The following is a 24,336-nucleotide window of genomic DNA, read 5'->3' as shown; positions in this document are numbered from 1 at the left end:
TTTAAAGTCAACACAATCTCCCAGGCTCTGCCCCTATCCTGCCCCATCTGAGTCTCAGACCCAAATTATGTGTGACATTATATACGTCACTTCATGTTCCTCTTCATCCTGGAGAAGAGTGACTAGTGGGGTGCCTCAGGGTTCTGTCTTGGGCCCGGTCTTATTCAACATCTTTATCAACGACTTGGATGATGGACTCCAAATTTGCAGATGACACCAAACTGGGAGGGGTGGCTAACACCCCAGAGGACAGGATCACACTTTAAAATGACCTTGACAGATTAGAGAACTGGGCCAAAATAAACAAGATGAATTTTTAACAGGGAGAAATGTAAAGTATTGCACTTGGGCAAAAAAAATGAGAGGCACAAATACAAGATGGTTGACACCTGGCTTGAGAGCAGTACATGTGAAAAGGATCTAGGAGTCTTGGTTGACCACAAATTTGACATGAGCCAACAGTGTGACGTGACGTGGCAGCTAAAAAAGCCAATGCAATTCTGGGCTGCATCAATAGGAGTATAGCATCTAGATCAAGGGAAGTAATAGTGCCACTGTATTCTGCTCTGGTCAGACCTCACATGGAGTACTGTGTCCAGTTCTGGGCACCACAGTTCAAGAAGGACACTGACAAACTGGAACGTGTCCAGAGGAAGGCAACCAAAATGGTCAAAGGTCTGGTAACGATGCCTTATGAAGAACAGCTAAGGGAGCTGGGCATGTTTAGGCTGGAGAAGATGAAGTTAAGGGGTGATATGATAGCCATGTTCAAATATATAAAGGGATGTCACATAGAGGAGGGAGAAAGGTTGTTTTCTGCTGCTCCAGAGAAGCGGACACGGAGCAATGGATCCAAACTACAAGAAAGAAGATTCCACCTAAACATTAGGAAGAACTTCCTGACAGTAAGAGCTGTTGGACAGTGGAATTTGCTGCCAAGGAGTGTGGTGGAGTCTCCTTCTTTGGAGGTCTTTAAGCAGAGGCGTGACAACCATATGTCAGGAGTGCTCTGATGGTGTTTCCCGCTTGGCAGGGGTTGGACTCGATGGCCCTTGTGGTCTCTTCCAACTCTATGATTCTATGTTGCACATTTGTTTGTCCAATTAAAAAATAGCAGGTGTGGTGTGTGTCTGTGTGAGACACACAGGGCTGGGACTGTACCCAGGAGGGGTTTAAAACCTCCCCTCTCTCCACGTTGCTGCAACCCCAACACAAAATCCCCCCACTGCTGTTTGGCATGGGATGGAAGGGACTCCATCCAGGCCAAGGAAGATTGACTCCAGTGCCAGAAAGAAGCTCTCTCTGTGTGCATCTTAGGACCATGGTGCAAAGGCTTCAAAGCCTCTCGCTGAATGTTGTGGCCGAGTCCTGAAAGCCTTCCCTCATATCTGCTATTTAATGTTTGAAAACAATCACACAACTCCAAGGGGCTGCAGAAAGCTCCTCCTTGTTCACTGCCTCTTGCACCAGCAAGTGCGTCCCACCTGCTTGGTCCCCCACCCTCCTGCCTCAGAGGACTTTGATGGGAGCTGCTACCTGGCTGGCAGCAGCCAGGGGGAAAACAAAGGATGAGGGCAAGAAACGCTGCCTGGGTAACCCTGGCACCACAGGGACACAGGGCTAGAATAGAATGAGATTTCACTGTGAAAACCTTTTGCAAGCTGCTGTGCGAGACTTGGGAGGTGGGTTATAAATATTCTAAATTAATAAAGTGTTTAACCCACCAGAGACCTGGCACCCTTATAAGGGCGTGGGCACCTGGCCTCCACGTTCCCTCCCCCGGTGTTAGTGAGGCAATCTCAACTGCTCTGCTCTTACTCTTTTTTGGCCTCGGTCTCTCTTGTGAATTTTGTTCTTCTTAGGGTGGCTCATGCCTAGTTTGGTGCTCTTGAACGACTCCAGGCGCCTCCTCATGGTCCTGTGGAAAATCTCTTTGTTTTGCTTATCGTCTTCGTTGGTGGATAGTTCATGGCGGCTGTACACATGCTTGTGCTGTCGGCAAGACAACAAGAATGATCAGAAGGCCAAAATGGATGTGTGTAGAACAAGCACCCAGATACAATCCTTGCCCCTTAATGCCTGTTTCTGACCCCTTGCTGCTCCTCCCCACTGCACCCTGGACTTGAGGCATAAAACTATAGAGAGAGTTCAAACAAAGCTCTTTACCAAACCAAAAGTGTTTGTTAATAACAACCAGAAGGTTGGTGCTTCAAGGCTATGGGCAGGAGTCCTGCACTGCAGGGGCTGGACATAGATGACCCTCAGGAGCCCTTTCAACACTACAATACTCTGGATGTCTGAAACAGTTGGGATTATGGGAAACAACCAAGTACCTCTCCCTGCCCCCCCCCAAAACAAGAGGACCACTCAAATTCCTAAAAGAGAGGGGAAAGCCCCCAGTATTCATGGTGTGACAGCAGCAATGGGGAATCTGAGGCCATTCACATATTGGTGCAGTACATACAAGTTGGATCATCCCTAACCATTGGCCATGCTGGCTGAAGCAGTGGGGCCATGGGGGCTGTAGCCCTGGGCGCACAATGGGAGGGGCGAACCAGGCGTCTGCCTGAGATCCCCCTCCCCTTCATGCCCTGCCGGCGGCAGGGGTGGGAGAGCATGGAGGGTGAAGATCACCCTCTGAGTGTCCTGCCCCCGCCTGTTGCACCCAGCCGAGTCTCCCCCTTCCCTGGGTGAAGGCTGACTTGGGGGGAGAGAGGCTGTGAAGGGCAAGGAAGCTCCTGCTTCTTCACAGCTAGCCCAGCAGCGAGAGGAGCACTGCCACCCACTCTCCTGGACTGGGGCACACAAGTGCACCCCTGCATGGGTGCCACAGCGGGCTCCCTTCGTGCCCTGCCCCCTTTGGAGGTGCACCCCACACGCCCAACCAGGCACTGTTTACCTCCATTCTGCCACTGGGTTGAAGCTGATTGGAGCTGGGAATCCAACAGCAACCAGAAGGTTGGGCACCCCCCCCCCCCGAGTCTGTATGTACTGTACAAAATAAATCCCAAAGAACACCACAGGTGGGGGCACTTTGCAACCTCCACCCCAGAGCTGCTTTGGAGATCTCAAAGCGGAGTTGAGAGAGGAAGTGTGAGAGACTTCTGCCTCCTCTTCCCAAGCTTCCAGGTCTCATCTGAAACCCGGGAAAGGTGGGTACATGCATCTCCCTCCAACGCAAAAAACACATCTTCCCACTTATAATGAGACTTAAGAGAGTTGGATCATCCAAAATGGCTCTCAGGTTTGGATCCAAAGAGCCACGAGCAGAATAAATATAGCAGCTAATGCTGTCCTGCAAACCATTCTGAAAAAGAGTGCATGGAATGCTATAACTGGTGGGGTTGATAGCACTTCTCATGCTCTTGGTTTCACAAGAGGATGATCATGTTCTTGCCCATGGCAGAAGAGCTACTTCCTGGTTGCAGAATTATAGAACAGCTCTTGCTGTGAGCTACAGCTACTCATAATGAGAGACAAAGGTCCATTTTGCTTCTATTCTATTTCTCCCTGAATATCCAAATACTGTATTGCTAGAGTCTCCTATTCTGGCACTGGGGTGTTCTTAAGCTCTCACCTCTTGCCTGGGCTTGTACAGATACTGTTGTAGAGTGTGGTGGGTGAACATATCCTCTGCATCTCGGATGCTTTTTCTTCTCTGCTCCAGGGCTTGCATATCAAGACACACAGAACTGGCAGTTTCTCTCCTAAAGCAAAATAGACAGATATATATTCATTCTTCCATTCTTCCTTCTTCCCTCCCTCGTCTCTCTATTGCTTTCTGTTCAACAAACAACAAAATCAGTGAATCTAGAAACATTAAAACACAGACATAATTGAATCCACACGAAACAATTCTTTGATACGAATCTGTTGTCAGTTTAGAAGTGGCCTTTGCAGGGAGCTTCCATTTCTCAGAGGAAGGGATGAGCTTCCATTTCTCAGAGAGGGACGAGCTCCTGGTGGCTCCTTGTTACACTTGAGCACGCACACCTGGACTTGGCACTTTCTGTTCACCAGAAAGGAATACATGTGGAACGTGAGCTATTGTCCTAAGGATGTGTAGGCAGGCTTCTAGTTTCTTACTGCAACCACAAAGTTGGAAGACAGCAGAACAGTGTTGGTCTAACTAAGGTATGTTTGAATGGTCCCCATCCCAGAAATTGTTCATATATAGAAAACCAGCAGCACATGGGCAGGAAGGAATTTCTTGCATGAGGGTTCAAACAGGCAATCCCACACCTGTAGGCTATATTCGAATACACCACAATTTACCTGAGAGCAAGCCCCTTGAAAACAACGGGATTAGTTCCTGAGTAGACATGCCTCAAAATGCTGCAGTGCTAAACATACTGAGCAGTAAGCTCCATTAAACACAGTGGGAGTGGACATACATAGGATTGTGCTGCATAACTCCTTTAGATTGCAAACCCCTGGGGACCTAACCATTGACATTCAGAAAGACTGCTATAAGCTGCTCTGAGCCCATGGAATAGGGTAGGCTACAAAGCAAATAAATAGTAGCAGGAAAGCCAAGTCAACCACTTCCCAGTCCCATCAATCTCAATGGGAGAGTTAAGTGCTTTATGGAATCTGTCACATTAAAAGCACTGGGACTTTAAATACTTAACTCTGGCTGGACTGTATCCAAAAAGTACCTTTTCACATTTCTTTCCCTACTGGACTTGTGATGCAGTCGCTTTTGAGCTATTGGCAGAAATTACTGGATTCATAAAGTATGAGACAAAACTTGCAGCTTTACTTACAGCAACTGGGAAACAGAGGGCTCTCCATTCATTTGATTAATAATGCTGAAGTCCACATTGGCCGTGTTGTCAATACTTGCTGAGCGGATAAATGCCAGAGAACCTCTTCGCTCTCCCTGTTCAACAAAGAATACAGCATACACACTCACACACATGGTACTAGGGGGCTTTCAAGTAGAGAGCAAGTTTTATTTTTTACTATGGCTCTTGAGCTACTGGAGCAACAAGAAGCATCATGAAAACATGGAAATAGTTTAATATGGTTTCTCTGAGCTAAAAGCAATAAAAAATGATATTCATACCTCTGGAGAAATGTTTTCGCTAACTAGAACAAGTCCCGGTAGATTATATACACTGGAGGTTTGCAGGATATAGATTGGGATCTACTTGATCTCTGATCAGTTTACAATAGATTGGCAAGGATTCTGACTCCCCTTAGTTTAATGGCAGCAAGTAAAAGCAACAATCAGTCTTTGCCACCGCTGGCCTTATACTATGTGCTTATCTGACTAATGGAATAATGGATTATCTCACAGCCCCTGTAAAATCTGAGTGTTTTAGAGGCTAGTTTTAGAATATTGTATTAGAATCTCTGAGCTGTAGCAATTCAGATGTAGTTTTGTATTTAAGCAATGCATGATATTTTAGAGTATGGCTCATAGGTTGAGGTTGGCTCCTGGAGACACAACTTTGTGTGCATCTGCCACTGGCTGGTAAAAATAAAGTATACTCCACAAACCTGAAATAAGCCCACCTCTGCTCCAAGTATCAAGGCAGGTACTGAAGTGATGGACTTTAAGATCCAGCCATACAAAGAGTCAAAGTTTGGAGAACCAAACAATACACATCTGACCAAAAATAATCACATAGTGCTATGAACCGTAATCTTTTGTTCCTAAACCTGTTGACTCTTATGTTGCTTGTGCCAATGAAACAGATTTACCATGATCTCTGTATTATCTCCAAGATCACAGATATAACCCTAGATCCCATTCATTACAACAGAAGAGAGTTCAACATACTTATAATTATCCTTGAAATGAATGGGATGAAAAATGTTTAATTTGGGCCTGATTATGTATGCTAAAGTTCTAATGTATTACCAAAAGGCAGAAACAAACCTAAAATAGACATGTTTCATCATGAAATATATTTAGAATTATTACCTCAGCCACGTAGCTGATGGCATCCTTCAAGTTGAGCTCACGGAAAACTTTAACAATTCGGTCTCTACTTTTCTGAGCAGACCTTCTCATCAGTACTTTGCTGAGGACTTGCCGGTCGAAATTAGTCCACCTGATGATTCAAACACAGCATATGCAGCAGCTATTAATTAAATGGGGCACATTTAGCATTAGGTAATCAAGGCTGGCACCCCATCCCATGGTGTGGAGACAATAACAATATAGCTTGAAGCCATCCAATTCTTTTCTTGTGATGGGGCTCAAAATGGGTAATTTAGAGGAAATGGGGCGTTTTTCTTTGGGGCACACAATGTACAGTCAGGTCAGAGAATCCTGTAGCCAAATCACCAAAGGGAAAATGCCACTTTTTTGAAAAAATAAATAGATAGATGAATCATTGTTGGGTGGTAAGACTAGTGTTCCCCTCTGTACCCCTTTCCTGAAGCAGGGAGCTAACCTCTTACCTCAGAAGATCTAAGACTTTTTACTACCTGAAATGCAGCCCCAAATACTGCCACTCCCATTTAGGGCCAACACTTATAAAACAAACAAGCAACACTTTCTGCACCAGTTCCTGCCCTCATCTGTCCGCCCTCCCAGTGCCACCTGTAGCAGGTCCCTGCAGCACTGGTTCCCAACACCAGCCCACCTGATGTTCAGCTTTTCACTGCAACCTACAAGTTCTTTAATGCTGCCCCCAATGTCCCACATCCAATGAAGGGGAGGCAGTCATGCTGTCTGCTGTTCAGGACAGATACGCTCAACCGCCCAGCCAGGCCAGAGGCCGCAATAGTGAGCAGTTGGGCCTGGCTGTCACCCTGAACTGGGGAAGCATGTCCCTCCCTCTCTTGGACCCCACTTTGATACCTGAAGGCTATGGAAGAAGTGTTCAAGGTAAACAGCAAGGGAGACCTTCCAAGTTATTTTGCCAAGGCATACGGTGTTAAGAGAAGCTTGTTGAGTTAAGCCCAGAGGGGCTGGGGCAGGGTACAAATCAAATCAAATCATGGTTTTAATGGCCTCACAAGTTTGCGAGTAAAATGCAAACTAAGAAAATAAGTATTTGGCACCCATAAGAAGGGGATTAAGATATGCAAATTTTGGGATTGTTTTAAACTGGCACAGTTAATGCAAAGAGCTGTAACTCTGATGTCAAAAGAGTGGGAAGAATTCCAGGAATTCCAAAGCTTACGAGAAAGGGTTTTCCCATGTGCCGTTTCTCAGCATTGACCTGTATCGCCAAATATTAGTTTGATTAGCAGATGACCAGATGTCAGGCTATCCTATCGTGCTATTTTAGTCCACCTTTTCCATTTGTCAAACTGTTCCATTCTCGTAAGACAAAGGTGCCTGACTCCACTTACTTGTCTCTCAGGTAATTATGTCCTATTTGACCAGATATATCTTCAATAGCCGAAAGAATGTGGTCAAAGGCCTGTGAAAACAAAGACCACAAAAGGTGGTTGGGTAATTGCAGACTAACATATAACCATTTAGATGCAGACAGAGGCCGGGTTTGGTCAACATATACACACCAAAGATAAAGTACCACTGTGAGAGTCATTCTTGGTATCAGTAGTGCAAAAGACCAGATTCTGACCTCTGTCCCAGAGCCTGGGACCCTAAATCTGCCCCTTCCACATGCTGTCAGTAGGAATGCTGATCACAGGACTTGAGCACTGCCCCCTATAGGCTGTGCCAGGCTACTCTCAGCAAAGCCAGGCCCTCGTGTATCCCACCCTGAAGGGTCCAGCAGCCCCCGCCTCCCCAACATGCAAGTTATTTGCAGCAGGAGCCAAAGTGGCGAACCTCAAAGACCTTGGTGGAAGGTGCCTGTTGGCTGCTTCAAAGCGATCAGTGCAGGGAGGGCTCAGCTGGCCAGGCGCAATTCACACCTCTGCCACTGTTTAAAATCACAAGTTTTTCCTCTGTTTCCTTAATTCAAACTTCTTCTGTTGTTTAAATGCACCATTTAAAAACTTGCCTTCGCTTTTGCTCCCTTCCCCCTTTATGCAAAGCCAGGAATGTGATGAAGTACTACAAATTCTCAGTGGGGGCCTGTGCAATGACAGCTTTACATTTTTATGTATATAGGAAGATGCATGTACGTACACACAAACACACACATCCCGCCACCATAACAACCACAGGAAGCTTTGGCAGCACAGAAAATACAAACGTAATAAGTTCAGTCTATCAAAAGCCTGTGGGCAGAGGGGAAGGTAAATCCTTACCTGCTGCCAAAAAGATGCCAATGATGGCATCTGGCAGACCTTCCACAGATGAGGAGCCACAATTGAAAAGGCCCTCTCACTTCTATACTAACAGTGATCTCATTTTCTGGGTGCCTATTCCAGGCAAACTCGACCCTCCATATGTTTTGGGTCTACAGCTCCCATCATCCCTGACCACTGGTCCTGTTAGCTAGGAGTGATGGGAGTTGTAGTCCCAAAACATCTGGAAGGCCTATCCTTATGTAACCAAAATGGCACAATCGGTGCACAATCAGTATGGTTTACAGAAGTCCAAAAACAGAAGTGGATGAAACATGGAATGCTGAGTGATTGTTTGCAGGAGGCGGGCAGAAGGGAGTATCCATGGCTGCCTGAAAGTCTGAACAGGAACACCCTGCACTGCTACATACAAGTCCCACTTGTGTAGCTAAAATGGGTTTCATCTGTATATGAAGATACCTCGAATCACAGAATTGTAGCGTTGGAAGTTTACCCACTGCCTTGTGGGACATCTTCGGGAGAAGGAAAAGCTAAGGAATGCACCTGACACAAATCCAGAGTCCCTAAGGCGGTAGAAAGGTGCCTCTTTCTGGTGGCCAAACGTATTGCTCGGCTTTCCTTTGGACCACATCAGTGAGGCCGAGGGGAAGGGTCTTGTTGTCTGGGCAGCCCAAGACCTCCATACACACCGCCCAGGCTTGTGCCCTGGGGAGATCACTTTGGTGCTACTAACACAGCAGGAACAACATGGGAGGCAACAGTTATGAGCTCCCGGTCTCTACAGCCACAGCAGGCGCTGTGATCTCTAGCGGTTTGACTTCACCCTGGAGGCGCACTTCATTGTCTCTCAACATAGATGTCAACAACAACAGAAGAGTTGGCTGTCCAGCCCCCTGCAGGCTATCCCAACACCAGTGCGCAGATGCCACCAACTCCTACTGATCACAGCTACAGTGAGAGAGAACTGGGAGCACAGGCTTGCTACCCAAACAAGCAAGGACTAGAATTTACCAGGGTGGTATCATTACTGAGGTATTATTAGGAAGTGGCAGGGCCTTTTGACCTCACTGACCTCTATTTGTTCTGAGTATGAGACCTGCTTACCCTGCCATGGAGCTTCTCGTTCAGCTTGGGCTCTCGCTGCTCACTTTTTTTCACTTTCAACCACTGCACCAAAGGCTTGATTGTCAAACCCTGCGGAGGGAAAACTGACAAATTACTCTCACCTTAATTAAAAGCAACAATACAGTAGAAGACTGTGCATGTATTATAGATACTAAAAATCTCAAAGATGAAAGAAATATCACCAAATGTTTTCACCACATGCCACGGATGAGCAGACTGAGATCTGAGAGTGGGTGGATCTGACACAGTGAGTTGTAACAAGTCAAGAGGGTGCGCTTGTGCAATCACATAATGCGCAAGCATCTCTGCTCACCTGTTAGGTCCTTTATTCTGAAATAAGCTGCTTGGGCTAGGGGGGGGGACTGGTCCTTCTAAATGAACATGTTCTATGCCACTCTGAAAATGTTTGGAATGGGAGACCTGAGTGGGTTCCTTCCCGACTGGCATGGCATATGTCACCACATCCCTCATGCAATTTCCACATCTCAGTCATGAGTAGAGGAGCATCAGATACAACCACTGAGTTATGCTGTTCAGGTGAAATAAAACAACAACCCTGTAACCCAGTGGCGTAGTGTGGGTTGTCAGCACCCGGGGCAAGGCAAGTAATTGCGCCCCCAAACCCTGAGTGAGCCAGGTAGGGGCAGAGAGCTGCGAGTGCGAGCGCCCCCCAGATGTTGCGCCCGGTGTGGCCGGCCCCCCCTGCACCCCCACACTACGCCACTGCTGTAACCTGTAACCCTTAGAGAACTTTGGGCAATGTCTCCCACCACACTCCACCAGCTTCTAAACTACTTGTAGCTGCCTGTTAATCACTAGTCCATGACCTGTCACAGTCTTGTCCTGCATCTATTGGAACGCATGTCTTTAAATGAAGGCCACACTGGTCTAAAATAAAAACACTTTAATGATCAATGTATATGCAAACTAAATAACAAATTTCATAAACTTATATTGTGTGTGCCTTGTGCGCAGAAATGGCATCCCTGCCTCTAAATTCCCCTCATTTAAAGAAAGTGATAAGGATTTACAAATAGCAAATAACATTGCTGTAGTCTCTCTCGTGAAATATTAACTCAAGATCTACTAATAGATGGGGGTCTGACATAGAGGTTTTAAGTTTTTAGTACAGAGCACAGTTTTTTATACTCCCCGCTCACTGACATAATATAAAGCCAACATTTGAGATCTGTTTACAGATAGGCAGCCCTGTTGGTCTGCCATAGTCAAAACAAAAAAAATTCCTTCCAGTAGCACCTTAAAGACCAACTAAGTTAGTTCTTGGTATGAGCTTTCGTGTGCATGCAATTCTGAAGAAGTGTGCATGCACAGGAAAGCTCATACCAAGAACTAACTTAGTTGGTCTTTAAGGTGCTACTGGAAGGAATTTGAGATCTGCTTTTGATACTTCATTGGGCCCTCACAGACTTTACTTCCTAGCAGTCTCTCCCCACTCCACCTACTAACCCGCTGCATGGACCGCCTTGCCTAGATTTCATTTCATTCCACGACAAACAGCTTACCACTGAACGCTGCATTCAGATGGTCAGACGCTGCTTTTTACCGGAAGGGAAGAGGACATGACAAGTATGCGTGAGCCAAAACATCCCTCCCATACTGGGTTCAAGAAGAACGCCTAACCTGGCACTTCACCCATAAAAGCAACAGAAAGGCTGAACAATTAAAATTACCTGGAATATGACAGTAAAAAACACAACAATGATTGTTGTGCTGACAAACAGGTTTCTTTCTGCGACATCTTTACTGTTCAGGGTTACTACCAAAGCAAAGGCAACAGCACCACGGAGTCCACCGTACGACATGACCACTTGATCTATTATTCCCAGCTGGACCATTCGGTAGTGGTTTAGAACCCAAGTCTGCAGAATTACACCTGTTAAAGCAAATGTTTCAGAGTAGCAAAAGCCTGCATAACAATATTCATTTAGGAATTAAGAATGGCATGACCACTGAAGCATCACAACACAAAGCTGCAGCCAAAATACATTTCTTTCTTAGAAATGGCAATTTTGCCCATGGCAGTAACAATCTGGCAAATAATGAATGCAACAGACACTGCCGTGATCCAGCTTTCCTCGTGTTTTGTTACATGCGCAGTCTCATCTGCACTGGACAGCCCATTATGTTCCATGGTGAGCACTGCAATAAGCATTCACAGCAGTTGCACATACAGAACTCTCTTGCTGGATTTGTTTGAAACAAAACAATTGCTTGAAAAGGTTTTAACTGCTTTCCATAGGGCTTGGTTTATTAATAGTGTGTCAGGGAACTGCCATCTAAAGCGCCAGGGGCGCAAAGGCTCACTGAGGTTGAGAGAGGAGTAGCAGCGGAAGAGGGAACCAGTAGAGGGCGAGCAAGAACTCCAAGGGAAAGTGAGTCGGAGGGATGGCTCAGAGACGCTTCCAGCGAAAACAGTGGGGAGGTCTCAGGACCTCCTATAGGGACACCCACACCTCGCCGGAAACTGTCACGCCGAGAGGCCAGACGACGTGTTTCCGTTAAAGAGCTTTTATGTTGGAAACGATTCCGAAGGCAGCCACTTTCGGATTCTACTAGTGATTGACGCAGCCATGCTGGAGGGGCTCCGTCACAGGCAGAGGTTTGAAAACCTGATCAAACTCTGAGGGACTTGCATTTTACGCACAAGCAGCTCATCGTCCCATCACAGCAATCCGAAAGTCACCGAAAGCCAGCTTGTGCAGGGAGAAGCATCATGAGCAACCCAGCCGGAACCGGAGGAGCAGGAGCAGCTGGAGGGGGTCCAAGCCTGGAAGAAAGGTACAGGGCGTTGGAGATCCAGTTGGCGCTGCAAACGGCGAGGCTTGAGGAGAGGAGGGCTCAGGATGCAGAAAAGGGAAAGGAGAAAACCACCCCGCTCGCCAGAAAGGTGCCAGGATTGGTGCAGAAATTCGGGGGGGATCCCAGGAACTATCATGCCTTTAGAACAGAGATGCAATACGCTCTAAACTTGCAGTTTGATGACTTCCCCGACGAGGAATCGCGAGTGGCTTTTGTGATTGGCCATCTCGAATCCGGGGCGAAGGATTGGGTTAGACCCCTGATGGCAGCGAATAATGAGATCCTAAAGGACACGAGGAAGTTTTTTCGTGCCATGGACCTGATGTTTTCCAGCGATATTGAGCAGGGGGTGGTGCGAAGGCAGTTAATGGCTTGCCAGCAAGGAAGCAGATCTGTCCGTGAGTACTGGACTGAGTTTACTATGCTGATTCATAAATTGGGGTGGGACCTATCGGCGGAGCCCATCCAAATGCTTTTCGAAGAGGGGCTTTCTTCAACCGTCAAAGATGAGCTTTCCCGGGGGCCCAGGGCGGAGTCTATGGATCAGTTAACCAAATCTGCGCTGTGCATAGGAGCGCGCCAGGAGGCGAGGGCTTTGGAAAAGCGGGAAGGGAAAGGAGACCGTTGGAGGGAGTTCCGCATTCCAGACATTCCAGAGCCACCTTTCCCGCCGGCAGAGCCGATGGAAGTTGGAACAGCGCGGGCGCGCGCAGTTTCAAATCCCAGTGAAGGGCGGAAGAAGGAGGGAAGGAGCGCCAAGAGATGTTATCTCTGCCAACAGCCAGGGCACTTTGCCAGAGTCTGCCCACAAAGAAAGGAATGGCAAGGGATGGCAGGAGCTGTTGGGGGAAAGGAAGAGGAAGGCAAGGAGCAAGTAAAAGCCAACGCCTGGCTGCCACCGTCGGGGCACAGCAGCCAGGCCAAAGAGCAGTGAAAGTGCCCATGCCGGAACCTCCCAGACCCGCTTTAGTGATAGAGGTGTTACTAGAACTGCCAAACGGACACCCACTAAAGATCAAGGCGCTTTTGGATTCAGGCAGCTCCTGTAATTTCATGAGTAAGGAGTTTGCAGCTGAGCACCAGATACAGACCATCCCTTTAAGTAACCCCTTGCAGGTGACTACGATTGACGGCAGAGAGCTGTTGGGGGGAGAAGTTAGCCAACAGACTGTCCCGATGATAATGAGGGTGGCAAGGCACACCGAACAGATAGCGTTTAATGTGGCCATCCTGGGAGGAGCGCCCATCATTTTGGGGATGAGCTGGCTGGCGCTACACGATCCGCTAGTGGGCTGGCATCAGAGGGTGGTCTCCTTTGGGTCAGCGCATTGCCTAGAACACTGCAAGGAGGGGAAGGTTTCGGGAGGAGACAGAGTCACCCTAGCCGGGATGGAAGTAATGGACAAAGGGAAGGTGCCCCCGCAATACGCAGATCTGAGCAACGTATTCAGCGAAAGGGAAGCAGACAAACTGCCACCGCATAGACCCTTTGACTGTCAAATCAACCTACTCCCTGGGGCCCAACTCCCAGTGGGCAAGCTGTACGCCATGTCAGACAGGGAGATGCAGGAGCTGAGGGAGTTCATTGACAAAAACCTGAAGCGAGGTTTCATCAGAGAGTCCCGAGCGGTGGGGGGCAGCCCAGTGTTTTTTGTGGACAAAAAGAACACGGACAAACCGAGACTGGTGTGTGACTTTAGGGCCCTCAATGCAGTGTCGGAGCCCCTGGCTTTCCCTATGCCCCGAATTGATGACATTTTGACCAGAGTAAGGAAGGGAAAGATTTTTACAAAGCTGGACCTGCGGGGGGCGTACAATCTGATACGCATAAGGAAGGGAGATGAATGGAAGACCACCATGTTTACCCCTTTGGGAGCCTTTGAATACCTCGTTATGCCCTTCGGTCTACAAGGGGGCTCCGCGTGTTTTCAAGCTTTTATAAACCACGTTCTGGGACCTTTGCTCTACAAGAATTGTGTGGCCTTTTTAGACGACGTGTTGGTGTATTCGGAAGATGAGGAACAGCATGTGAGGGACGTTCGAGAAGTGTTGGGCAGGCTGCAAGCCAACCAGCTGTGGGTGAAACTGGAGAAGTGCCAGTTTCATACCAAGGAGGTGGAATTCCTGGGGTACCGCTTGTCAGACAAGGGATTGGCCATGGATCCAGGGAAGGTCCAAGCGGTACTGGAATGGAAGACACCGAAGACCAAGAAGGACGTGCAAAGATTCTTGGGGTTTGGGAACTTTTATCGGAAGTTCATCAAGAACTTTGCCCACTTGACGGCGCCCATCACCGACTGCCTCAGCAGCAAGAAGAAATTTGTTTGGACGGTAGAGGCGGCTCGAGCCTTTGAAGAACTGAAAAGGGCTTTCGCCTCGGAAGAACAACTTCTGCATGTGGATTTACGAAAACCCATGAGAGTGGAAACCGATGCATCCGACCGGGCGGTAGGGGCGGTCCTTCTTCAACCGGGGAGGAGTGCGTCGGAGTGGAGACCGTGTGCCTTCTTATCGCGGAAGCTGAATAAATCCGAGAGGAATTACACGGTGTATGACAGGGAACTACTTGCCATTCACGAAGCATTCCGGAGGTGGAGACATTTATTAATTGGGGCACAACACAAGGTGCAAGTGTGCACCGACCACAAGAATTTAGAGTATTGGAGAACAGCTCGAGTGCTCAACCAACGACAAGTGAGATGGGCACAGGAATTCTCCAAATTCAACTTTGAAATTTGTTATGTGCCAGGCCCAGAAAACGTCAGGGCGGACGCGCTCTCACGCAAACCAGAGTATTGGGAAGGGGAGGGGGTGATCGAAGAGAGACATGTCATCCCTGAGGACCGCTGGGTGTGTGGGGCGGCGCTGGTGGGGCAACGAGAACTGGTAGAGGAAACGGAAAATGATGAATATGCCCAGGATAAGCTCAGAGGTCTCAGGGGGGAGGGCGAGAGCCCCGGAGGTTTTGAGGAAAGAAATGGGGCATTGTATTACAAAGGGGCACTGTATATACCCGAAGGTGAATTGAGGGGAAGAGTACTCAAGCAGTTGCATGATAGCCCCACGGCGGGACATTTTGGACAACACAAGACCATGTGGTTGGTTACCAGGGAATTTTGGTGGCCTAAGGTGAGGGAAGATGTAAGGGAGTATGTAAGAGGGTGTGACCAATGTCAGCGAGCCAAAGGGGAAAGAAGGGCGCCGGCAGGGTTATTAGAACCATTACCCACACCAGAACGGCCTTGGGAAGCGATATCAATAGATTTTATGACGGATCTGTCAAAGTCCAAGGGGAAAACAGCCATCATGGTAGTAGTAGACCTGTTAACTAAGATGTGCCACTTTGTAGCATGCTCACATGCAGTCACAGCGGAAGAAACAGCGAAGTTGTTTGTAGAACACATCTTTAGGTTGCACAGGGCTCCCTTGAGGGTGATCTCAGATCGCGGCAAACAATTTACTTCCAGGTTCTGGAGGAAGCTCATGAGCTTGCTGCACGTGGAAGTCAATTTTTCAACTGCCCGGCACCCTGAAACCAACGGGCAGGCGGAAAGAGCAAATGGCATTCTTCAACAATATCTGAGGTGTTATGTCAATGACAGAGAGAACGATTGGGTCGAAAAGTTGGCGTTGGCAGAATTTGCCTACAATAATGTGGAGAATGTGTCCACAGGGATGAGTCCCTTTTTGGCTAATTACGGGTGTCACCCCAGGGCATTTCCAGGGGAAGGAGGGGAGAGATGGAGCGTCCCAGCGGCTGAACATTTTGTAGAAGAGATGGAAGCGATCCATCATCAGCTCCAGCTCAACTTAGAAAGGGCTAAGGCACAATATAAGAAGCAGGCAGACAAGAACAGAAGGGAAGGTGAAACCATAAGGGTGGGGGATCAAGTGTGGTTGTCAACCCAAGGGTTGCCGTTCAAAGGGGGTTGTAAGAAATTGAGGCCCAGAAGATTGGGACCCTTTGAGGTCATTCAGCAGGTCAACCCGGTAGCTTTCAAACTCCGATTACCCAACCACATGAAATTGCACCCAGTGTTCCACAGGTCGTTACTGTCACCATACGGGGGGGACGTGAAGGGGAGTACGTCAGGGGACCAGCCTTGGAAGAGAGGGAACGCCGCAACCATGTAGCGGAAATCCTCGATTCCAGGTGGAAGGGAAATCAGGTGGAGTATTTGGTGGCGTGGGAAGGGGAACCGGAGTCAGAAAATACCTGGGTGAATGCAGAGGAAGTCAATGACGAGGTTTTAACAGAAACGTTCCACCAAAGGTTCCCGAGGAAACCTCAGCCGATAGCAAGGTTTAGGAGGGAGTATTTCGGCACCACCGATGAGGAAGAGGAAATGGAAGGGTTCGCGGAGTCGGAGTTGGAAGAGGGAGTGGACTCCGATGACGAAGATTACCGAGAGAGTAGGAACAGCAACAAGTGGAGGGAAGTGTTCGCGACGTCGGAAGACGAAGGAGGTTCTTTCAGGGGTTTTACCTCCTCACCGCCAGTAGGGGAGGAGACGGGAGGGGGTGAAGGGGGCCCTGGAGGGGAGGTGGATGTCAGGGAACTGCCATCTAAAGCGCCGGGGGCGCAAAGGCTCACTGAGGTTGAGAGAGGAGTAGCAGCGGAAGAGGGAACCAGTAGAGGGCGAGCAAGAACTCCAAGGGAAAGTGAGTCGGAGGGATGGCTCAGAGACGCTTCCAGCGAAAACAGTGGGGAGGTCTCAGGACCTCCTATAGGGACACCCACACCTCGCCGGAAACTGTCACGCCGAGAGGCCAGACGACGTGTTTCCGTTAAAGAGCTTTTATGTTGGAAACGATTCCGAAGGCAGCCACTTTCGGATTCTACTAGTGATTGACGCAGCCATGCTGGAGGGGCTCCGTCACAGGCAGAGGTTTGAAAACCTGATCAAACTCTGAGGGACTTGCATTTTACGCACAAGCAGCTCATCGTCCCATCACATAGTGGTTTTATTTATTTCCCTGGTAAAGAAGATAAATTCTGAGAAAACAATTGTTACAACAATAAACAACTTGTCCTGACAGAATTACAGACTTCTGTGATGCCATGTGTTGAAGTTTCATTGGATTACTCAGAGATCACGTCACATTTTCCCATGAGTGCTGAGTGGATTCATGCCACAGTCTGAACAATTTATGTATTCAATAAACATTTCCCATATGTTATAAAAGGAATATGGATTGTGTTTGCCCTTTGCTGCTCTCACCTGGCATGTTAGTTTCTCAGCCAGTGCCATTGACTGTACTCTTGTTATTCCAACACCTGTTTTCCAACATCTGGCTGTCTCTGTATGAGCAGCAGTCAATAGAAGGGCTAAGAGGTCATCTTTGGAATAATCAGGAGCAGGCAGGATCCTAAGCCCAAGTAGTGCTAGTGCAGGAGACACTTCCATGGTTTCCTTGTATATTCAGCTTATTTCTTTGAAGGGTTTGATGATGTCTCAACACCACCACATATGGAAATATGTACCTTTGACTGCACATCCCCTCCAACAATTGGGACTGACTTCCTTGTAGGAATTCAAACCCGTCTCAGAGGTATGTGCCTATCTGTTCAGGCACCGGCTGAATTCTTTAGACCTCCCTCCGGTGACTCCCGGCAGGAAAAAACATACTCGAGGTCCATTCCGGCGATTTTCCTCAGGCTGTGAGGAAAACACACCAACTGCTTCTCCTCCTCCCTGCTCCCTGCATGTCCCCAGGGAGGGGAATCAGACACATACAGAAACGTATCTACATGTCTTTATTTGTGTCTTTAGCAGTCATACAGTAAACATGTCTGCTCTCTTCAACAGACAGAGAGAAACTCCTACTCCACCCATGTACATCCTGTACAGGTCATATGACAAACCCACTGAGCTAACATCCGGTGCTCAGTACAGAATGGACTGCCCCTTTGTTCCCATGGCAACAGTCACAAACTTCCTGTTTGGCTTTCCAGCCACAAGCAGCAGACTTGGCTACTATAGCCTTTGCTTGCTGCCGCATTGCTGCTTTAGAATAACATTCCTTACATATTTGGGACAGCCTCACCAGTGTATAATGCCACCGTGCAGAAGTTTTAATGAGGCTTCCCTTATTTTTGCAGAAACTAGACTATTGGTGTTTGCATATCTAGGTCCATTTCCCATGGCATTTTTGTGAACAATAGATTGCCATATTCTAGTGTTATTAGAGCCTTATAAATTGAGAAAGCTATGCCCTTAGAGAGTGGAGAGAAATTAACAAAGATGTGCTCTATTGCTGTTAGTTTCCTGTTTGCTTGAGTGGAAATGTCTGGGTTTAACAGGAATCTTCACAGCTGGTTGAAGTGGTACCATGACCATTTAAGGTTTTGTATGGCAGCTAGGAATTGTTATTTTTGTAGGGGGATACTGTCTGCATAAAAAACTTTTAATCTATAAAGGCCCACCTGTTCCCAACCATTCCAATCTAAGTATTGCCCTGCTTCTTTAAAAGATGGGTGAAAGCAAAGAGGGATAAGGGGAGATAGTGGGGGAGCCGGTTTTTTAAATGTTGCTTTCCACACATTTAGTGTGGAGTGGAGGAAAGGGTTCGCAATCGTTTGGGTTTTATGTTTTCCATAGGTAAACTTTCAGGTGCTAACTGTAATTCTGATTTTTGCTGAAAATTAATCAGCACACTAGTAAAAAGATGAGTGGAAATTTCTCAGATATCAGATCTCATCTATTTAGCCAACTTTAATATATTAAAGTCATATACTGGGTCTGCAGATGAAGATGATCTTAAATCTGCTTCTGATAAGCTATCAGGGGTTACTCACATCAGCCCAACTGAGGGCAGTGTTTCTTCACTGTCAGTCTGATCCTCTAAGTCAGGGCGGTCCAACTTTTCATACCACGTGGGCTGCAAGGGTACTTTGGCATGGAACCCAGGGGCTGCACATTGCCTTGTCATGCGGGGGGGGGGGGCGGGAGGCAGGGGCGGGCAGGGAAGATGGTCAAAATCTGGTACACATGCACACCCCAGCACTTGTGCTGCCTTCTCAAAGCTGGTTAAGCAAAGCACCAGGCATTGGGAAGAAGGCGTGAAGGCTCTGGCAGGGTCCTAGAACCCCTCCTTTCTTCCCAAAGTTGAGAAAGCACTAGCTAGGCTTTGGGAAAGAGGCTACAGGACCCTAGGACCTTATCAGCGCCTCCTTACCTGGCTTTGAGAAGACAGGGGGTTAATTGTTGCCTACAGCTGCCCAAAAAAGCCTTGATGGACCATCTTGCTTTAAGTGCTTCCACAAGGGAAGAGATGAATGGGTGCTTCTGAAGCATCTGGAAAATGGGATGGACCACTTCTAAGCTGAGGAGATGGCCAGCGCCAACCACTACCACCAGCAACAAGGCTGGACAGTTTCCTGGAGCCCAGAGATGTTTAAAAGGCACACCAAGCCAAGTCCTAGAGCAGACATAGTACAGATTCCACCTTTCTGGCAGCTCTCTTAGTGATCAAAATGCCAACAGGAAGAGGGGATTAAGAATGTGGGAGAGATGCAAGCAGCCTCCTCTTGCTGGGAGGATGCTCACTGTAGGAGGAGAACAATACAGTTCTATTGCACAGTCCCATAAAAATCTGGAACTGTCATATCTGTAGAGAGTTTGTTGCAGAATTTAAGCAGCAATGAAAACAAGGTCCCTGATAAAAACCTGCAAAATGTTCTAATTTATTTTTCCACCCAGCTGGTGATATAACATGCAGGAGACCAAAAGCTGAAATTAATTACCACTCTTAGTAGCAAAACGTGTTTCCTTACCAATTACTCTGTAGACAGAAATGAAGACCAGTGTCAAGAGTATGAAGGCTGTGTTCCAAGTCCAGATGTTAGGATCAACAGCTGAAATTCCCAGGAACATGAAAATAATAGTCTCTGCGCCACTCGCCAACATCTTCATGGTGTATTTCACAGTGGTAGAAGACTGCTCTGAAATATTTGCCTTGACATATTTCTGACAGCAGATACCACAGAAAGTTATACTGAAAGAAATTCAACACACATCTTAATCACTTATCTTTGCAGCAACTTGTTCTGCATTGTCATATCGACTAAACTGTTCTATTCTGAAATCTAAAAGCAGATCTACGCCTAAATGTTTTGTTTCCCTCTGATATACTGACCTACCTGAGCCAAATCCTTTGGCAGGCAATGGAAATAAAAAAGTTTAACTGCCACAACTGTCAGGTGTTATTGGATCTTTGTTTGGCTGCTCTTTGCAGTTAACCTCTGAACTGAAGATAATGTTGGTTTATAGAAAGGAGTCTTGCGGGGTGTTACATTGAAGTGGATGAGTTGAATAATGTTTATACATAGCTGACATATGAAGAATAAGAAGTTCATTAGTTTCTGAACTTTATTTTTTCTCTTTTAATCCTTTATTTCTCTCTCTCTCTCCTTTTCCTCAGGATCTGTGTTTTTAGGTAGATTAATGTTTCAGTTTGGATAAAAACGATATTTGAGAATAATCTTTTTATCTCTCTTTTAAAATTCTAATAAATGCCCCCCCTCCCCCCCCCAAAAGGGAACTGAACCATGGAAGATGATAGGTGACCCTTGCCTCCTGGTATCTCCTTGGGTCCAAACTTCCAGCTTGCTCCTCAACCTGGCCTTCTGGTTGGCCCTAAGAGCCCGACTCCTGCCCTGTCCCATGGCTCCTGCTTCCTGGCTCACCCAAGAGTGCTGCTCATACTCCAGCCCTGACACAGTCCACATTGCAAGGGCCCCGACTCTCCCTACGTGTATCTTAAAGGAACAGTAAGATCCCCATTATGCTAGTGCCACTGTTATATGAAGGTTTAGCTGGTGGTTTAACTATTTTTAATCATTTTGATTATTGTAATCTGCAGCACAACAAACCATAGAATTCCCCAAGGGTCTTTGAATGGCTTCCAAGCCTAATAGTTTGGGGACATTCTCCCCAAGCTTCCACGAGTTTCTTTGGTTTTGTCTTTTTAATACAGATAGAATTGTTTTCGAACTCAGCTGGGCATTACAATCGCTTTAAAATGACCCCTTTCTCCAGCAGTATTAGAAAGAAAAATCAGTTAATTAACTGAAACTTACGCAAGGATGGCAGAAAGTGACAGCATCTCAGCTGTCAAGTAAGACAAGTAGGAGACAACAAACACGAATCCGGGTTCAATTATTCTGACGTGCTTTGTGAAACGAGTGATAAGCGAGAGCAGGAATGCAAAGACAACGCCGACTAAAGTACCTCCAATGCTCACCACAAAGAAAGACACTGCAAGAACAAAACCAGACAAAAATCACATGGGTTTTTTATAAAGCACTTTGAATTTTTAAAAACAATACACACTTCGGTTTATTGACTTTTTAGTCTTTGCTATCTGGTGGCTGGGAAGTTGGGGAGATGGAGCTAAGATCTGTTACACAGATACCCAGGTGGCATAATAATTCACCTGCATTGAGGGGCCTGAACACCCAAAAAGGTGTTCTGCTGGTGAGACACTTTCCCCATTACATACATTCCTGTGGCCCCAGCATCAAGCAATAGCCAAGACTCAGAGAGACAAGGAGTGGGAGCCATCGAAACCAGGGCTGAAGAACTGAACCTGAGCCTAACTGCTGTACCTTTGCAGATCTGAAGACCGAATGCTCACAGGTGCCTTCCCCATAGCCTGGTTTACCTGAAGTATTAAGCACCTCCTGCTCTACAGTGCCTGACCAACAGTGCAGAGAGCATTCCAGGGAAGACATCACAGACAGAAGCGAAATAGGTGCTTGGCCCATTAAGAAGCCACACTCCACAGCCAGGAGAGGGAGGGATAAGGTGTAAGATTGGTTTCCTCAACCTCAGCCTTCCAGATGTTCTTGGCCTACAACTCCCATGGTCCCTAGCTAGCAGGACCAGTGGTCAGGGATGCTGGGAATTGTAGTCTCAAAACATCTGGAGGGCCGAGGTTGAGGAAGCCTGGTGTAAGAAGACCTCTGTCAACCACTAATTTTTGGTTTGTGCACGTGGAGCTGACTGAGGTGCTTGTTGCTTTGTGAGTTTCTGCTAAGGGCAGGTCACATCATGCCCTTGCTCCATGGAGCTCAGAGTGGCATCCATGAATGGCCATCACAGCCATGTTGCCTGAGGCTCATGGAGTTGTAATCCAGGACACCTGGAGACCTCCAGGTTGGCAAAGGCTTCCTTGCTTGAGCAAATCCTGTATTCCACCTTAAAGGGAGGCGACCAAGAACCCTCTGTATACTACTCTAAGCTATCCAAAGGAAGAATGGTATAGTTTTGCTTTAAAAGTTTGTTTCCTGTTCCCCGCCCCCACTAAAAATTTCTAGTATCTTACAACAGCCTTTAAAACAGAACATAAATGTTAAACAACAAGTAGTGCATTAGCTATTTTTCAGCGGATACTAAGAATAGTCGTACAAGACCCTAAAAAGTAGGGTTTCCAAAACTTGGGTCTCCAGCTGTTTCTGGACTAAAATTCCCATCATCCATGCTAGCTGACTTAAAAAATTAAAGCCTTGATGTGAAATATATATATAAAGCTTAACTTAAAGCTTGTGAAACTAAATATGTTTATCATTTGGTATCTTAATATTCATAAAAAATCTCCCCTCTCAGGAGGCAACTTCAAAGGTGTGGTGTCACGCCCAGAGAAAGGAACCTCACAGCCTCCAATTACGTTGGGGTGGCGAGATTGCTTGAGCAGAGTCTTCAGTCATGTCTCAAAGAAAGGCAAACTCTTATGTGTAAATGCAGCCTTTCCGATATCTTTGCCCCAGATCTTTAGGCTTGGGGCAGGGTGTCAAAAACTAAGCTTTGAATTGTACCTGGAAACAAACCGGAAATCTGTAGAAGCACACACACACACACAAACACAAATAATATATAGGCAAGATGGTAGTTCCTTTTTCTTTACTTTTTTGTAAGAGGAAGAGGGAGAAAAAATGGAAGCTGGATTTTAAAAGGGAAGAAAGACATGGAGAAAGAGAGACTGGGAGACAGAGAACCATAGGTAGAATAACCCAGCTCAAAACCCTGCACATGCAAAGCTGGCCTCTGTGTGAACCATCCCTTCTGCATCGTTGCCTTTTACCCATTGGCAATGGCAAGCAAACTTCTCACTTATCTTTTTTTATGACAGCCCTTAAAAGGACATAAACATAATACGGCTGTTAACATTCCAATAAACTGCACAAGGTGTACCATTCAAGAGTACCTGCTAACACAGGGACACGTGAATGTATGCCACCTTGAGCTCCTCAGAAGAAAGGTGTTATATAAATACAATAAAAAATTAAAATTTAATTTAAATTGTAGGGGAAATGCAGGGTACTTTTCTACAGAACTCTTATTAATTGTAATGCATTATACACAAAAGCTAACTGTTGTTTGATTTGATTTTAATATTAAAGGCAGGATGGAAACATGTTCAGTTGTCTAAACACTGGAATTTACATGCATTACCACTCGGTTCTGTATGCAGATGCCCAGCGATCCCCTGCCTGCTGCATGTCAGCACCTAGTGGGGGCTGGGGGGTGCTAAAACCTTCCATTGCATCTGCCACTCTCCCTGCTCAGATGCTTCTCATCCATCATGGGGTATAAATCTGACATAATTTAGGATCAAGACCCCAGGAGGGTGGGAATTGCAGAGGAATGAGAATGGCAGGGAGAGGTTAATCACCCCTCTATTCACCCCCCCCCCAGCTTCCAACATTTCTCTCCCAATACTGCTTTGTGGCAGAGAAGCGGGACCTATACATTTGCATGCAAAAGATCACAGGTCACTTGAAACTAAGCAAGCTTTTTTATATACCAATACTAAATGAATTAAGCAAACACATTGATATGGGTTCTGTTTTGGGGTGGGGAAAATCTTTATACTTCTTAACTAACCCATAGCTGCAACTTTGCCACTGAGGTTCAAGAATAGCAAATGAAAGGGAAAGTGAAGAGTGTTTGAGGCAACAGGGCATCATTATTAAAATTTCACAAGATTCTTACTAATGATGTAATAAGTTTTAAAAGATGACTTACCTACACCATAGACCCAGTCGGTGGCAACCACATTGTCAGTTCCTATTTTAACAAATGATTCAAACACATTGTATAGCACCTAAGAGGAAGATAAATTGATCATTTCATAAAGGAATCAAAGAAAGCATTTTATTGTCAACCCATAACAATTTCCTGATTTTTTGTAATGTACACAATA

At 46.7% G+C, this 24,336-nt stretch overlaps 1 protein-coding gene across 3 annotated transcripts in view; it reads right to left on the bottom strand.

Annotated features, from left to right (window-relative positions):
- SLC9A3 (solute carrier family 9 member A3) overlaps positions 1-24,336 on the bottom strand; it is a gene marked incomplete at its 3' end in the record, with an annotated part of 99,691 nt that overhangs the window by 11,641 nt on the left and 63,714 nt on the right. For all 3 annotated transcript variants that reach the window (XM_081883951.1, XM_081883952.1, XM_081883953.1), the window contains exons 4-13: positions 24,159-24,237; positions 21,212-21,389; positions 19,907-20,127; positions 11,001-11,203; positions 9,289-9,378; positions 7,315-7,385; positions 5,933-6,062; positions 4,767-4,882; positions 3,578-3,707; positions 1,819-1,992 (exon numbers count right to left, since the gene is read on the bottom strand). In XM_081883951.1, the coding sequence (XP_081740077.1) occupies positions 1,819-1,992; positions 3,578-3,707; positions 4,767-4,882; positions 5,933-6,062; positions 7,315-7,385; positions 9,289-9,378; positions 11,001-11,203; positions 19,907-20,127; positions 21,212-21,389; positions 24,159-24,237 (1,392 nt within the window). The remainder of the gene's footprint in view (positions 1-1,818; positions 1,993-3,577; positions 3,708-4,766; positions 4,883-5,932; positions 6,063-7,314; positions 7,386-9,288; positions 9,379-11,000; positions 11,204-19,906; positions 20,128-21,211; positions 21,390-24,158; positions 24,238-24,336) is intronic.

This window comes from Podarcis melisellensis (assembly GCF_964234715.1).
Source record: "Podarcis melisellensis genome assembly, chromosome: 13".
Lineage (NCBI taxonomy): Eukaryota > Metazoa > Chordata > Lepidosauria > Squamata > Lacertidae > Podarcis > Podarcis melisellensis.
The sequence above is the reverse complement of the archived record's forward strand: the minus strand, read 5'-3'. Positions and strand labels throughout refer to the sequence as shown.